This window comes from Muntiacus reevesi, chromosome 3 (assembly GCF_963930625.1).
Source record: "Muntiacus reevesi chromosome 3, mMunRee1.1, whole genome shotgun sequence".
Taxonomy (NCBI): Eukaryota; Metazoa; Chordata; class Mammalia; order Artiodactyla; family Cervidae; genus Muntiacus; species Muntiacus reevesi.
This window is the reverse complement of record NC_089251.1, coordinates 137,765,795-137,783,969: the sequence shown is the minus strand read 5'-3', so window position 1 is coordinate 137,783,969 and position 18,175 is coordinate 137,765,795. Positions and strand designations below refer to the sequence as shown.

General features: G+C 36.7%; 1 protein-coding gene across 1 annotated transcript in view; it reads left to right on the top strand.

The window, feature by feature from the left end:
* Positions 1-3,393: 3,393 nt before the first annotated feature.
* CPS1 (carbamoyl-phosphate synthase 1) overlaps positions 3,394-18,175 on the top strand; it is a 139,056-nt gene continuing 124,274 nt past the window's right edge. Inside the window, exon 1 of the mRNA XM_065930654.1 lies at positions 3,394-3,528. Coding sequence (XP_065786726.1) covers positions 3,403-3,528 — 126 coding nt within the window. The 5' untranslated portion in view covers positions 3,394-3,402. The remainder of the gene's footprint in view (positions 3,529-18,175) is intronic.

The following is an 18,175-nucleotide window of genomic DNA, read 5'->3' as shown; positions in this document are numbered from 1 at the left end:
TGACTATTAATCAGCTCTTGTCACCCCACTCCCTTGATTGGCTGTTTAGTCGCTCAGTCATGTTTGACTCTTTGTGACCCCATGGACTGTAGCCCGCCAGGATCCTCTGTCCACGGGATTTTCCAGGCAAGAATACTGGAGTGGGGTGCTGTTTCCTTCTCCAGAGGATATTTCCGACCCTGGGATCGAACCCGCATCTCCTGTTATTCTAATGTAAACTCCCTCATTGATGTAATTTTCTTTTTCAGTTGGTTGTAGATTTCAGTTCATTTTGATCACTTAAATATGAATCTACCCACCATTTAATTTATTGGTCTTTCCAATTCCTAAGATGTTGGTAGAATCATGATGCATGAATTTTCAGAATATTTAACCAAACTCTCCAAATTTTCTGCCCCTTCTCCTTTCATTATGATAACCAGAAACATGGACCATATCCTACATCCAACATGTTTTACTGAAAAAAATGAAAGCCCATTACAACTCTCAGGCTTATAGTTTTTGTTAGATTCTGGAGTCAAGGAATTCTATCCTAAAGTTGTTGATACCTTTTTGGAAAACCATGTTCAATTTACCATGCTTTTTGGCCAACTGGTAGAAGTGATTATGAAGTCAGTTACTAATGTCTTTTCCTTGTTCAAATTCTGGACTCCTCAGTATCCCAACTGTCATATTGAATCAAAGTGTAGAGTATAAAGGGGAAAACATGCCACAGTGTTCACTGCATGGGTACCTCTGGGTAATGGGACTATGACGTTTAAAGTTACTCTGCATCTTAAAGACTTTCATGATAAGTACATGTCATCCTTCTGATGTTTTCAAACTGTGGTGCTGGAGAAGAATCTTGAGTCCTTTGGACAGCTAGGAGATCAAACTAGTCAATCCTAAAGGAAATCAACCCTGACTATTTATTGGAAAGATTGAAGCTGAAGCTCCAATAATTTGCCCACCTAATGCAACAAGCTGACTCACTGGAAAAGACCCTGATGCCAGGGAAGATTGAGGGCAGGAGGAGAAGGGGGTGACAGAGGACGAGATGGTTGGATGACATCACTGACTCAATAGACATGGGTTGAACAAACTCCAGGAGATAGTGAAGGACAGGGAAGCCCGGTGTGCTGCAGTCCATGGGGCAGCAAAGAGTCATACACAATTTAACTACTGAAAAATGACAATTTTTCTAATTAGGGAAAAACAAGCCTCCTTTTCTCTGTGTAAACATGTGAAAGTGAAAGTCACTATACAGTCCATGGAATTCTCCAGGCCAGAATCCTGGAGTGGGTAGCCTTTCTCTTCTCCAAGGGATCTTCCCAAACAAGGGATCGAACCCAGGTCTCCCACATTGCAGGTGGGTTCTTTACCAGCTGAGCCACAAAAGAAGCCCAAGAATACTGGAGTGGATAGCCTATCCCTTCTCCAGCGGATCTTCCCAACCCAGGAATCGAACTGGGGTCTCCTGCATTGCAGGCGGATTCTACCAACTGAGTTATGAGGAAAGCCCCTATATAAACATATATATGTATATGTAGACAGGACGAGTTCCAGGCCTATTGTACTTGTTGATCTAAACCAGTAAGTATGATTCTTAGTTCTCTAAGTTGAGAGTTTTTCTTCTGCTAGTTTCACCCTCATTCATTTTCCATAATCTTTCTTTCACACAGATTTCACCTTTGTTCAAAACATTTCCATGACTACCATGAATGCTCTTTATGGATTAAGACCCACCATTGTAGAGCACACACAGTCTTCCATGTAATGGCTCCTTTTCATTTCCCCAACCTGCACTGTGCATCTGGGCTTTAGCAGACTGTTTTCACTTTCTATTTTAATATATCATATGATTTCATGTGTCTGTGCTGTTGCTCAAGCTGTCCCTCTAGCTACAGTTTTTACTCTGCATCCTTCAAGATAATATGGTTCAATGTGATCACATATTGAAATTTTACTGAACATACACAGGGAGCTGGTCTTTTCCTTCCTTCTTCTTTCTTTCTTCCTTCCTTCCCTCCTTCTTTCTTTCTCTCCCCTCCTTGTCTCCTGCTTCTTCCCACCTTCTTTCCCTCTCCTCTTCTTTCTTTCTGCATTGTATTTGGACACACTACCATAACATTGCTTATTTTATTAATTATATACACTAGGCTGAGCCTTTTTTTCACTTTTCTATCACCAGACAATATGAAGTAATTTGGTTTCAGAGAATGTTTGTACATGAATATATTAAGTAAGATAGAAAAAGACTGAGTTTAAAGTTTGTTCTTTAAAAAAGCAATCATCATACCCCTCTCCCAGTTCTAGCACTCATCCTGTATCAGTGAAGTTTACAATCTTTATTCCATTCTATGTCATCTTTTCCATTATGAAAAGCTCTAGAAGGAAGTTTTATTTCTTGTCCTCCTTTATAAGAATATCAAAATATAGTACTTCAGTGCTTCCTAGTCTATATAAACACATGACTTAAGTGAGAACTTCCTTAAGCCAATGAGACCTTTAGGTTGCCTGATTAAATGTGGGATTGAGGGCTAAGTGAATTGATTTCAACTCAGATTGAAACACAAATATTCTCATTTTGGGAATCTTATATCTAACAGTTTAAAAGCTAAAAATAAGTCAACTTAGGAATGAGCATTCATTAAAACCAATGTTTACCACTGTTACATATACTTTTTACATATTGAAAAAGTAAGAGAGATAAAAATAGACTGCTTTTCTTCAGTTGTGTTTTAGTTAATATTAATGATTGCTTTAAAATTTGGAACAAAAAACAATGCAATAGTAAGAATGTAATACACTATTAAACTAAAAATCATGTGGAAAGGTTTATTCTATATTTGTGAATAAAAACTTGTTCTGATGTCCTTTTTCCTATATGTGGTGTCCATTGTCTTTTCCAAGCAGAAAATGGCAAGTCTTGAGTTTCTTTGGGAGTTCAAAATGTCTTTTAAGGCAAATTAGACATTACATCTAACACAAGCAAAAATCTTTGACCCTTAGCATTATTAGGAATTTGCTACTCTTTAGGGTAAGTGATATTCCTAAGGTTGTCCACAGTGTCTAGGTCATTCTGTTCAGCTGCATAAGCAATTCCTTTGACCGATGACTGGTTTTCCACAGCACTAGCACTATTTCAGCAGGAGAAGGTAGTGTTTGATGTGTTGCAATTTGTATTACATGTCCACGGAACATCTCTGGACGTTACCTTGGGAGGAGGGCTTAAGAGAAGGAGGAGCTGTGGCTGAAGACATTTAATGACAGAATGAATGGAAATCCAAAGATCACTGTGCAGTCAGCCTTAACACGACTGCACATCCCCAGCTTTCTTCACATTAATTAAAAAACCTTATAACAAAATTCTCATAAAATACACGTACTTTTATTTGATTTTAGTCACAAATCGTCTTCAAAATGACAAGGATTTTGACAGCTTGCAAAGTGGTGAAGACCCTGAAGACAAGCTTTGGCTTAACCAATGTGACGGCACACCATCAATGGAAATTTGCAAGACCTGGCATCAGACTCCTTTCTGTCAAGGTAATATTCCTATATTCATTGTTTCAAAAAAAAATTGTATGGGGTGTAGTTTAGTGTGAAGCAAAAGTGTCACTAACAAAAGAAAACCATAGTTCTGAGCTGCCTACTTATTAACATTTGCTTTGCTAGAGGACCTACAGATTTTGCAAATAATCATTATCTGCTCTGATAATTATGCTATGAAAATTAAGAGTTTTCATTCAATGTAAAGAAGAATCACATATCCTGTGACCATGTAAAATATAAGTGTTCTGTTTAGAAAACAATTGCCTAAAAAGGCTATCAGGACTCTGTGCCCAGACACCATTGCTCACAGTTTGGGTTCACACATGGAGGTGCATGTATGTGCATGAGCCAGAGGGCAGTAGGACGTGTGTCAGGCCTCTATTCTCTGTGGGCTCACTGGTAAAGTATTCTGGGAAAAGATTTTGGAAGGAAAATATATACATAATTTTGACATCTACAGATCATCATGTAGACACTGCTTTTGCTTTTTTGCTTTTTCCTCTTAATCCATTTTTTAGAAGGATAAATTTATTACTTTTATTTTGAAGATTAAGATATTAAGGCAATTAGCAACTGATGAGTCTGTCTCTCCCAGTGTACATAACTGAGGAGCAGGTCCAGGAAGAGGACATTAGATGTTCTTCTCCACCCCACCATTGAGTTATGAAATTCCAGTAGGAGCTTCTATTCCTTCCTATACCTTTGTGAAGACATTTATTACCAGAGAAGTCTGAAATTACTGCAAGGAAACTTTGCCAATAAAAATCATCTTTAGTGAATATAAAATTTAAGTAATCAAAGAAGCTTTAAATATATTGCTTCTTAGCAGTAAGAGTTGTAAAAGTGAAGTCGGAAGAAAATCCCAAACAACCTCTACCTGTTGATGTAAAAATAGATTGTAATATTTTGAGTGTTCTGTTTCTACTTTGCTTAGTAGGTTGACTAAAAGTCCTCCAAACATTTTCCCAGCTTCAAGTGCTTAGGTTGCTGAAGTGAGTTCAGCATGACCTTAGCCCTGAGTGATATCTTCAGGGCTAAGCAATGCCCACAGATTTCTGTGACCTCCCCTGATAGGCGTGGGAGAGAAAGAGGAGTGAAATAAACAGAAGAAAGAGGGAGACAGAAAGAGAAAGGAGGTGTGAAGGAAGTTATAGTGGTGGGACAGAAAGAAAGAAAAGAGAGAATGAGAATGCTCAAGATCTCAGGAGAAATATAAAAACCTACCATTTTAAGGACTTCTCTGCTGGTCCAGTGGTTAAGACTCCATGCTTTCACTGCAAGGGGCATGGGTTTGATCCCTGCCTGGGGAACTAAGATCCCACATGCCATGTAGCATGGCTAAAAAGATAAAGTAAAAATTAAAAAAAGAAACTACCATTTAAAATTAAGAAACCCAGGAACAACCATTTTCTTGGATTTGGTTAATTTGTAACTAGAGAGCCAGAAGGAGATGTGTTCTAAACCATCATCAAAGATAGAGTGACAACATACAAGCTGTGAGAGTGAACATTTGTGTTAGTAATGTCTCAAGGGTACTCATATATCACTTCAGAGAGAATAAACAGTGATGAGTAGAATTACTGACAGTTAGATGTGCCTTTTAAGACTTCAAAGTTGTGTGCCTTGGAATAGCTTTTCCTTTTTACAAAAACAGGTAGCTAGAGTTAGGTGTATCTCCATCGTATGAAACAGAGACATTCAGTGACCACATAAAATGGCATAGATGCGACTGATATGAGAAACCAATTCTGTACTGTCATAATAAGTGCTCTATACAACCACAACTACAATAAAATGGTTTAATTATGAGGATGGTCCACTGTGAAAGTAGTTTTAGCTCATGGTGGCAGATCTGTTTTAAGGGTCTACCAAAGTTCACAGCTAAGAATGACAAATCTGTAGGAGGAATAAGCCATCATTTCATAGTGTAAAAGCCATTACTCACACTCAATCATTTCTGGCCAAAGTTTTGGAGGAATGCCAGGCATGAAAAATAGAAGTTCTTAAACTTCACAATAGTGAATTAAAATTCTATACAGCAGTCCAAGGGAACTTGTGCTATTATTCACTTATTTTGAAACAGTCCTTTACCTACTTTTCTTTATACCTTCACTTTTAAAACTCAATTCTCTTGGAAAGATATATTTAAGCTTAAATTCTTTTTATATGAGCATCCTATTTTAAAGACAGTTAAAATCATTAGGATACAGTTACATATGGTTAGTGAAGGCCAATGAGAACAGTCACTAAAGGTTAATAGCTTTATAGCCAGTTATAAATAGTTAAATGGATTGTGGAAGATATTCTGGGATCAGATGTATAAGCACTGCAGTGTAAATTCATTGCCTTTTCAATGTCTTTGGAGGTCACCATCCCTTTGGCAATTGACAAGGAGAGTGACTTAGGTGGCAGCAGTGATGCACTGGTATTTTATGGGGATCTTCCTCATGTATTTGTAACTAATATTTATAGAGTGTACCTTTGTTAATAGACACAGGCTTCCCTGCTGACTCAGATGGTAAAGCATTTGTCTGCAACGCGGGAGACCTGTGTTTGATCCCTGGGTTGGGAAGGGATCCCTGGAGAAGGAAATGGCAGCCTACTCCAATACTCTTGCCTGGAGAATCCCATGGACAGAAGAGCCTGGCGGGTTACAGTCCATGGGGTTGCAAAGAGTTGGACATGACTGAGCGACTTCACCTTCACTTTCTTTGTTAATAGACAGTTGTATTTCATTTATAAGGAAGAAGAAATAATTTCAGGGTGCTCTTTGTTTTAAAGGCATTTGATATCAGGAGTATCAAGCTACCATAATGTATAAATCTCTAGAGATAGTAATCTTAATGTTCATTATTATATTCAGTCATTTGTATCTGTGCAGTGTTAAACACACTGGATAGGAACAAAAGACCTGGATTCTAACCTTTCTCATACATTTATCAATACTCTAAACTTAGTCAGGCCACATGTTCTCTCTGAATCTAAATTTTGTCATCTTTAGTGTGGAAACAATTCTTGATTTACTCCAAGAATTATATGACCACCAAACATGATCAGTGTTAAAAATCTATAAAATATTTTAGTAAAAACTGTTCAGCAAGGTAGCAGGGTACAGGATTGATATACAGAAATACGTTGCATTTCTTTACACTAGCAATGACATATTAGAAAGGAAATGTAAACAACCCCTTTTAAAATCACATCAAAACAACAGCAACAACTTAGGAACAAATCATACCAAGGAAGTGAAAGACTTATGTTGAGAACTAAAAAACATAAATAATGAAAACTGAGCCATCACTCAAAGAAATGGCAAGATATCCCCCATGCTCTTGAATTGGAAGTATTAATATTGTTAAAATGTCCATACTGCCCAAAGCAATTTGCAGATTTAATGCAATATGTATCAAAATATGCATGAGATTTTTCACGGAACTAGAACAGATAAAGTTAAGATTTATGTGGAACCATAAAAGACTCAGAATCTCCAAAGCAGTTCTGGGAAAAAAGAACAAAATAGGTAACAGGACCCTTTCAGATTTCAGACAATCCTGCAAAGTTACAGTAATCAAAACAGTGTGGCACTGGCACAAAGATAGACATATGGATCAATTGAACAGAACAGAGAGCCCAGAAATAAACGCACACACCTATGAACAATTAATATTCAACCAAGGAGGCAAGAACATACAATGAGAAAAGACAGTCTCTTCAGCAAGTGGTGCTTGAAAAGTTGGACAGCCGTATATAAATCATTAAAGCTTAGTTAGAGCACATCCTCACACCAATATAAGCTCAAAATGGCTTAAAGACTTAAATAAGACAAGGCATCATAACAAGTCTAGAAGAGAGCACAGGCAAAACATTCTTTGACAAATTGTACCAATTGTGCAATGTATGTATCGTACCAATCAATGTTTTCTTAGGTCAGTCTCCCAAGGCAATAGAAATAAAAGCAAAAATAAACAAATGGAATCTAATTAATTTTATAAGCTTTTGCACAGCAAAAGAAATCATAAATAAAAAGACAACCTTTGTACTGGGAGAAAATATATGCAAATGATGAAACCAACAAGGGCTTGATTTTCAAAAAGTAAAAACTGGATACTTAGACAACATTCTATTCTATACATTTTAGTAGAAGGACCTTATAGAGACTTAGATCAGAGTTTCTTAATGTTCTTGTGGACTATAAATTATTACAGTGACATAATATCTGATAAAAATTCTCAAATACTTACAATGATTTTTTTCACCTGTGCCTTAATAGTAAACCTGTCACTAGGAAGATATTGCTTATAAGGAATTAGACTCAAGGACTATGAAGCAAATAATTTTTTTTCACTATGGTAAATTCAACTCCAAAAGTCAGGATGTACATCTTAATATCCTATGTACTTATTTACTTAGCAAATAAATATGAAACTTGTATCCTGGGAGTATACATGGAGAATAATAAGTGGATAGTCTCTGACTGCAGGAAACATACAAGTTAAAATTCTGAGTTCGCAAGTCTTAGAAAGTCACTAAGACTAAATAGTTCTATTTTTACTTGCAAATGAATTTGGAAATCAAAGGTATTAAATTGAAAAGGTTAAGTTCCTTATGAGTAGAAAATGATTCAATAAATACTATTTCTAACATTAATCTACTCATTTAAAAAAAATGGTGACCAGTGTTATAATTAAGCCAAGAATCTAACAATCTAAGTGTCCTTCTCTCTGATACTTCAGATACAAATAAGCCTTTGGAATCACCATTCCTTTTAAAAGGTTTTCATTTTTTAAGATTCTGATTCTAACATAGGAGTAACTATTTAGTTCAACCTTGAGGAGGTATTGTTATTTGCTTAGAAATTGGCAGCTGCAAAAACTCCTACAATTAGAATCATTTAGTTATCTTGCAGTAGTTTTAAAGACATTCTTAGGAAATAGAATTCATTATTATATAGGAGTCCTCTTTGTACATATTAGTGGTGGGAAAAAATTTATTATACACATTTAAGAATAATGATTGTATTAGGCTTTACTACATATAAATACATTTTAGGGCTGAATTTCTTACATGATAATTTTCTTTTTAAAATAATAAATTGTGTTCCAATCCCAAATGAGATGTTGCAGAATTAGTTTAGATGATTTAGCAACTTTGCATATTTTTGGTGGACAATATTTTATTAGTTGAGAGGGATCCTCTCTTTTGAACATTTTTGTTTATTTACTCTACCTTTTAACCTCCCTAAGGTATGGACTCATCTGTTTGTCATCAACAGTTTCTTCATATTATGAGCTTCTTGCTATGCTACTTGGAGAAGGCAGTGGCTACCCACTCCAGGACTCTTGCCTGGAAAATCCCATGAATGGAGGAGCCTGGTAGGCTGCAGTCCATGGGGTCATGAAGAGTCAGACAAGACTGAGCAGCTTCACTTTCACTTTTCACTTTCATGCATTGGAGAAGGAAATGGCAACCCACTCCAGTGTTCTTGCCTGGAGAATCCCAGGGACGGCGGAGCCTGGTGGGCTGCCATCTATGGGGTCGCACAGAGTCAGACACGACTGAAGTGACTTAGCAGCAGCAGCAGCAGCTATGCTACTACTTAATTACTTCAGTTGTGTCTGACTCTGTGGACTGTAGCCTGCCAGGCTCCTCTATCAATGGAATTCTCCAGGCAAGAACTGGAGTGGGTTGCCATGTCCTCCTCCAGGGCATCTTCCCAACCCAGGAATTGAACCTAGGTCTTGTGCATTGCAGGCAGATTCTTTACCACTGAGCTACCAGGGAAGCCCAAACTTCTTGCCATGAAGCCCTTGAGAAAGCTATAGTTGGACAGGGCTCAGACTAAGGTAGGTGAGTGGGATGTCTAATGTCCAACATTGAAGGAAGTTCTCACTACAAGGCTGACAGCGTGGCCCCTTTGATGTTGTGCCCTCAGCATCTCACTCGCCTCTCCTGGTCCCAGCCCTGGATCAGAAGCTAAGAATACTGGGTGAGGAAATGCCAAAAGATCTGGTGATAATGTTGGCCTCATGCAGCCCTCTCCTGCTGATGGTGCCTTGAGTTTCTATCTGACCATGCTTACCAGACTTACTGATAGTTTGAACAAGTATAGATTTTACTGCTGTGAAAATAGAGAACATTTGTCTGCTCTTACATCTTCGTTAGACTTTCTTCATGTTTCTAAGTAGTACCAAAGGTTGGAGGGTATAGTAGAGAGTTTCCAGTATCTCTTGGGCAGTGGTCATACCAGAACTCACTTCAAGGCTTTTGGAATTTGCTATGCAAGACTGAATGTCCTTGATGTGACCAATATTTCCTAGGGTCTTTACACTGACCAAGAGTTCAGGAAATCTACATGGGCCAAGGTCAGGCCTAGTGTTGGACTGCTCATCCCTAGCAATCCCTAGCTTACTCTTGATTTCCTTCATCTGGTCTAAATGAGTTCAACTCATGAAAACATTTTCAAGGCTCTTCGATTATTTTTCTTTTTTTTTTTTTCCCACCTTAATAAATGCTATGTGTGCATACTAAGTCACTTCAGTTGTGTCCAACTCTTTGTGACCCCCACGGACTGTAGCCCACCAGGTTCCTCTGTCCATGGGATTCTCCAAGATAGAATACTGGAGTGAGTTAGCATGCTCTCCTCTAGGGGATCTACCAGGGACTGAACCCCCACCTCCTGCAGCTCCTGCATTGCAGGCGGATTCTTTGCTGCTGTCCACCAGGGAAGCCCCAATAAATGCCATATATTGATCTAAATATCATAGGGAGGTTGTTGGCTAATGTGAGGCTCTTACAAATGAATTAATAAGGTTGCTGTATTACTAAGAGTTTTACTGAATATATTTCTTGTATGATGTAGAACTAAATATAAGATCCATAATAATTTATAATCATAAAATAAACAGCTTAAAATATGGCAGATCCCTCCCAGATTCAGAATGATTTACCACATAGCAAATGCCCATTAAGTGCTTGTTAGTAGACCTACACTTTGTATATTTTTGTGGTAGAATTTTTCTGAAGGCTATATTTTATTTATAATAAGAAACATAACTAGAATAAAGATTACTTATGAATCTGACTCATTTGTTTATAAATGTCCAGAACAAAGAAATATTCAAGTAAATTTACCTTGTAATTTTACCCCCAACATTGGCTTATGTTTAACCAAAGGAAGATGACTTAATATTAACTTAGGATGTTGTAAGGCTATTAACCTAAGATGTTGTAAGGCTTAATTGATTACTGCTGTTACAGTACTTTGAAATCCTGACGTATCAGACATTGTAACTGCAGAGAAATCTCAAAAAATATTCTAGATGTAGCAAATTTTGCTTTAAATCTGAATTTTAAGTATCTGTATTTTGAAAGTATTAACTCCAAAACAGAAAAATAAGGTTTCACTTACTAATAAAGGACACTTGAAGATTTTAATTTTTTACCTGATTATCTATGCAATAGTAAACTAAAATACATTCTGACTTATGCTTCCTACCTTCCAAAGCTTGGTTCAGATATATTTTATTTCTTAAGAGGATGAGGACTAATGGCAACTAATATCTAAGAAACCTCAGGTGAGCCAGAAATCAAATGTTTTATATAGCTTTAGGCTTTGGTGAAAATAGAAATAAACAGATGGAGCTTCTATCATTTTTTGATATGCAAATAATTTACATAGACAAATCTTTTAATGGCAATACAATTAAATTCCCAGAGTAAATAATTTTCATTTCTACGACTAGCTTAAGGGGATTATTGTATGGAATAGCTATAATGTTTTATATTCAAATCTTTTATGGAACTTATTGCTAAATTGGCTTGAGACTTTACATCCAGAACATTTTGTTGATGAATTCTCACTCCCAGGGGAAGAAACAGTGCCATTATTACCATTTCATAGATGTGTAAGTGTTGTAGTTAATGTAAGGATATGTGGATGTCTGTTTCTGCACACAAAGTGAATATATATGTAGCAAATCTGGCTAGAATTTTCACTGGGCCTCAACATTATATGGATCTTTTGAATTTGGCATTTTGTTAGTGTGATTCTGTGAATATCTGAAGGCATGTTTGTTGTTTAACGTGGCTTCAGAATGATCTAGCTTCCCCTGTTAAATTTTATTTCTTACTTGAGTCCATTTATGTATTCAATACTATATTTCAATACAAAATAAATCAGGTTTTTCTCTTCCTTTCCTACCCTTTTTTCAGTTCCATTTCAAGAACAGGATGTTTAAGTCAAAATATCAGTGAGGATTCCTGCTTTATACAGCTGTTAGTAATTCTATAAATATAGTATTTTAGGGCAGTGCTACTTTGTTGACTCCATTTCAACCTAAATATCTTCATGTATTTGTAGTGAAACATGCTGCTTTTCAATTTTCAATTTGTTTCTTTCTCTCGTAGTCCTGTAAACTCCACATGCACAAAAGTCTAATGTGGTACATGTTCACATAAGCAATTTTTGGCTCCTTCTTGGGGCCAAAATAAGTCTTATTTTGACTTATGTGAATGAAAGGACTCAAGAAAGCTGGCTCACAGTAAATAATTGATATTCTCAAAGTTAGTCCTGCATAATGCTGGGATATGAAATGATAAATGAGCAAGTGGATAATTTTTAAAAACATAACACCCTGTTATTAGGCAAAGGAAAACCTAACAACAGTAATGCATGCTTGGCTGTTTCAAAATTTTTACACACTTTTATGGAACATATTATAAATTCTGTATGAATTTTACATTCCTTCTTAAGACAAAACTCTCTATGTCAGTTAAGCATAGGTACCAGGGATGTATTTTCAAAGCTTTTGAAGAAAAATTTAGCTGTGTATCTCCCATTAATTATTTTTGCGTTGTTCTTGTCCTGGAAACTGCTTTGGAACATCTATCTAACTTTTTAAACTTGATCTCAGACTGATAGTATTAGAGTATAAAATTCTGGTCATTTATTTGTGGTCCCATGAAGCTAATCAGGGCTTCCCTGGTGACTCAGATGGTAAAGAATCTGTGTGCAATGCAGGAGACCCGGGTTCAACTGCTGGGTTAGGAAGATCCCCTGGAGAAGGGAATGGCTATCTAGTCCAGTATATTTGCCTGGAGAATTCCATGGACAGAGGAGCCTGGTGGACTATAGTCCATGGAGTCCCAGCGAGTCAGACACAACTGAATGACTAACGCTGATACTAAAGCTATTCAATCATCAGGAAATGAAAATAGGCCCTTAAATATTGGTTTGCAATAAACCTTAATTTTAAGGAAAAATGAAAAATCCTAAAGAGATGAGACTTTTAGAGAAAAAATTTTTGGGCACACCATGCATCATGCAGGATCTCACCCAAGACCAGGGATTGAAACTGCTTCCCCTGCAGTGGGAGTGCAGAGTCGTAACCACTCATGGAGGTTCCAATATCACATTTTTGAAATGTCACATAATAGCAACATCCATGACAGATAAGCCAACCAGTAAAGAATTTATTAGAATTTCTATTTACATGCACTGTTCCTTACAAAAATGCATTTTAAGAAAAAATCAATTAGAATTTAGCATCCAGATTTTACAAGTACTAAAAAGTGCAATATACAAAGATTGCCCAGTTTGTTAAAAATGCCTATTTTTAAAATAATATAAGAATAGGGCTCATATAGTTATGCAATCCAGTTTAATGTAGAGAAAGATAAAATTGTGAAATAAAAGATTAAAAATGGAGCAAGTACATGTTGTTCAGTCGCTCAATCGTGTCTGACTCTTTGCAACCCCATGGGCTACAGCCCACGGTCCTGTCCTTCACCTTCTCACAGAGTTTGCTCAAACTCATGTTCATTGAGTCAGAGATGCCATCCAACCATCTCATCTCCTGTCATCCCCTTCTCCTCCTACCTTCAATCTTTCTCAGCATCAGGGTCTTTTCCAGACCTTCTTTACATCAGATGGCCAAAGTATTGGAGCTTCAACTTCAACATCAATCCTTCCAATGAATATTCAGGGTTGATTTCCTTTAGGATTGACTGGTTTGATCTCCTTGCTGTCCAAGGGACTCTCAAGAGTCTTCTCCAGCACCACAGTTTGAAAGCATCAGTTCTTCAGTGCTCAGCCTTTTTTATGGTCCAACTCTTACATCCATACATGACTACTGGAAAAACCATACCTTTGACTATACGGACCTTTTTCAGCAAAGTGATGTCACTGCTTCTTAATACACTGTCTAGATTTGTCACAAGTTTTCTTCCAAGGAGCAAGGGTCTTTTAATTTCATGGCTACGGTCACCATCTGCATTGAATTTGGAGCCCAAGAATATAAAGTCTGTCATTGTTTCCATTGTTTCCCCATCTATTTGTCATAAAGTGATGGGACCGGATGCCATGATCTTAGTTTTTTGAATGTTGACTTTTAAGCCAACTTTTTCACTTTCCACTTCCACCTTCAAAAAGAAGTTCTTTAGTTCCTCTTTGATTTCTGCCATTAGGGTGTCATTAGGTGTCATCTGCATATCTGAGATGTCATTCTGTCATTAGGTGTCATCTGCATATCTGAGGTTATTGATATTTCTCCCCACAATCTTGATTCCAGCTTGTGCTTCATCAAGCCCAGTATTTTGCATGATGTAATCTCCATAGAAGTTAAATAAGCAAGGTGACAATAAACAGCCTTGACGTATTCCTTTCCCAATTTTGAAACAGTTTGCTCCATTTCCAGTTCTAACTGCTACTTCTTGACCTGTATACAAATTTCTCAGGAGGCAGGTCAGGTGATCTGGTATTCCCATCACTTTAAGAATTTTCCACAGTTTGTTGTGATCCACACAGTCAAAGGCTTTAGTGTAGTCAATGAAGCAGAAGTGGATGTTTTTCTTGAATTCCCTTGCTTTTTCGATAATCCAGTGGATGTTGGCAATTTGATCTCTGGTTCTTCTACCTTTTCTAAATCCAGCTTGTACATCTGACATTTCTTTCTTCACATACTGTTGAAGCCTACCTTGAACGGTTTTCAGCATTACCTTGCTAGCATGTGAAATGAGTGCAATTGTGTGGTAGTTTGAACACTCTTTGGCATTGCCCTTCCTTGGGATTGAAATATGGGAAACTCATCAGTGTCCACAGGACTGGAGCAATTACATATACACAGAGAATTCAGCTTTAAATTTAAATATTTTGTGTTTAAATATTAAGTCTTACCAATGTTCCTCCAATAAATCATCAGATAAAAGTAACATTTAGTATTAAGGTATAGAGAGTACTAATTTCATACTTTAATCTTCAAAACCAAATGAAGTCATTAGGAAACATAATTTTTCCTACTTATTTTATAAGCTGACTCTGAAATTTACAATATAGGTATGCTTTAAATTAAAGAAATCAAACCATGAGTACAAATTAGTTTTAATGTATTTTCCTTAATATTTATATTGTTTATAAACCCTAGGCAAAGTGGGGGATGGATTACGTTTTCCACAAATAACTACATGGAGAGAGGAAAATGAAGAAGTAGAGTTAATTTTACTAATTGCAGATACAATTTAAATATTGACTCAGGTCAATAAACAGCTATTTAGAAGATATAGAGAAATGTTCTTCTCTGTGTGTATGTGTGTGTGTCTGTGAATTTTATTAACATAATTGCAAACTGAGCTTGTGCTTAGAGCCCTCACTAAACTAAATGTCTACTCTTGAACATTAAGCAACTTGAGGGTACCATTAGTTTTGGCTAAGGATCTTGATTGACCTATGTGTCAAATTCATTCAAACTGTGCACTAGTTATGTTATAGAGATATTTGAAGAAAGGAGACCATTCACATATCCTGCACTGTTCTACATGTTTCTGGTAGCTTCTGAGTTAGAACACTATAAATAGCAGCACTTCCTTTCTTGAGGCTCTCCAAAGCCTTTGGATTCTTATCCAGACTGATTTGGTTTAGCTGTCTGTCATGAGTTAGGTTCTCTGAAAGTAGACACAGAGATGTTGTTTGGGGAGTCAGATACTTACTAGAGATTAATATTAGTGGAGGGATACTTCAAAAGGTATGATTGGGCAAAGATTAAATTATGAATCTGGTTTGACAAGACCTGATGGGAAGTCTTGTCCTTCAATGTTTCTCATGTTGGGCTCTGGCCTTTATATCTCTGCCTGCTGTGGATATGGGGTACTCTAGGAAGGTCATTAAGGGGGACCTGGATTTGACCCTTGGGTTGGGAAGATCCCCTGGAGAAGGGAAAGTCTACCCACTGCAGTATTCTGGCCTAGAGAATCCCATGGACTGTATAGTTCATGGGGTCGCAAAGAGTCAAACATGACTGAGTGACTTTCACTTCAGGAAGGTCAAGGCAGCCCTCTGCAACTGAGGTAGATCCTGCCAGAAGGTAGACCCTGGTGAGCATCCACTGACCTCACCCCTTGCAGCAGGGTAGCAGGTCCTTCCTGGAGGAGAACTGAGAGGAGCATCTCCACGTTTATCGTACCAGTGGTCTTAACAGTCTTGAGAGCTTGAGAATTCAAGGGCCTGGAATCAGTGTGAAGAGTTCTCAAAATCTGCTTATTCTTTTCAGATTATAAGATGTAATTAATGACTTGACATTTCACTTTAATGACTTACAGACTTATAGATAGGTAACTCTGGGTTGATCTGGTTATGTTGTGGCTTATGTTATGGCAGTTTTGAATTAAAATTCTTATAAGTAAATTTAACTACAGTTTATGATTGAATTTCTTTTTTATTATCATTTTATCAGATAAATAAAACTATGCAGTATTTGTCCTTCCATGGCTGGCTTATTTCACTTAACATAATATCCTCAAGGGTCATTTGTATTGTCATATATGGCAGAATTTCCTTCCTTTTTAAAGGCTGAGTAATATATCATATTTCATATATGTGACATTTTCTTTACCCATTCATCCTAGATAGATGTTTAGGTGGTTTCCATATTCGACTAATGTGATGAACATTGGAGTGCTGATATCTTTTTGAGGTTCTGATTTAAATTCTTTGGATAAATATCCAGAAGTAGGATCACTGGATCAAATATTTCCAGTTTTAATTTTTTTAAGGAAACTATGTGCTGTTTTCCATAGTGGCTGTACTATTTTGCATTTTCATCACTAGTGGAATTATATTTAATTAGAACAATGATTATTTAAGTAATTTTATATTCCAGATGTGATTTGAATTTTATTCCCAAGAAATATTAAGAAAAAGATGCCAAAGAGAGAAAAACTGTAACTCTAATATCTTACTACTACACTTAATGTCTTTGGGTTTGAAAGATTTGTAAGACTAACCACTACTAGAAAAATATTGAATTAGAAAACTTGTTTTGGAAATGAGTTCAACCAAAAACAAACCAATTAAATTTAATTCTAAAATGTGGTTATAAGTAAATATTATACCAAAAATAAAATGAAAAAAATGAGTGTTTAATATTTTAAGTATGAAAAGAAATAATAGGGGAGATACACATAAGTTAAGAGAGTGTATACTTTTATTATTCCATGTTGCAACCTTTCCTCTTTCACTGACTTAACTATTTAATAATTTAGCTGTAGTCTGCTAAATAATTAGTAGCTTTTCTGACTGAAGTAATTTTAGTGTGAATAAAGTTTAATTATGATTTTGTCAAAAGGAATTGCTGTACCCACTTACATCTCTATTGGTAGACTGGAAGAAAAAATACTGTTGAAGCAGGTGATCTGTATTCCCTTAACTAGTTTCCCAGGAAATAAATCACATAGAATTAAATATAGCTAAAAATTGCCCATTGCTTCTCACATTTGTGAGTAAAGCCTAAGAGGAATAGTTAAAATACAACTGGAGCATAGCAAAAGTGCAATTTGCAAGCCAGTTATGTCTCAGAGAAACAGAAGTAGAATTATGCAGCATCTTTGTCACCTGATAGCCATTCATTCATTCATACATTCATTCAACCAGTCAATATTTGCTAGGTATTTACAACAAGTAGGATTCTAGCAGTGATAATTAATCATACCTCCTCCTCAACCTTTAAATTTAGGAGCCTTGAGAAACAAAACAGAGCGTCCAAAGACATAGAGATCTGAATATCAGCTTGATTACTGTTAAAGCTATTTGGAAAACAGGGCCTAGATCTGTAACCAAATGGACTTCTTTTTTTTTTTTTTTTCATTTATTTTTATTAGTTGGAGGCTAATTACTTTACAATATTGTAGTGATTTTTGCCATACATTGACATGAATCAGCCATGGATTTACATGTGTTCCCCATCCTGAACCCCCCTCCCACCTCCCTCCCCATCCCATCCCCCTGGGTCTTAGAGGCCCCATTCCCAGAAACAAATGTATTCACTCACAGTTGCAAATTTCTCACATTGATATGCAACTGTAAATAGGTTTCTTTGAAAAAATTATTGAGAAGAGTTGAACCAGTCTTGCTCAATTCCATTTTCCAAAGTCACCAGTCACAGCTGTTACTCTCCCTTGTGGACCTGGGGTTAAATGATCTTTCAAAAGTCCCTGAAAGTTAACATCACTGGCCACAGTATGAATTCATAGAGGTGCAAAATGGCTTCCCCAGTTACCCACTGTGTGCTGTATGCTCTGTTATGTGCCAGTGATACTGTGTTGGACATTTGAAAAGGCAGGGTCTGTCTCCTTGATGTTGTCTGGTGTTGAC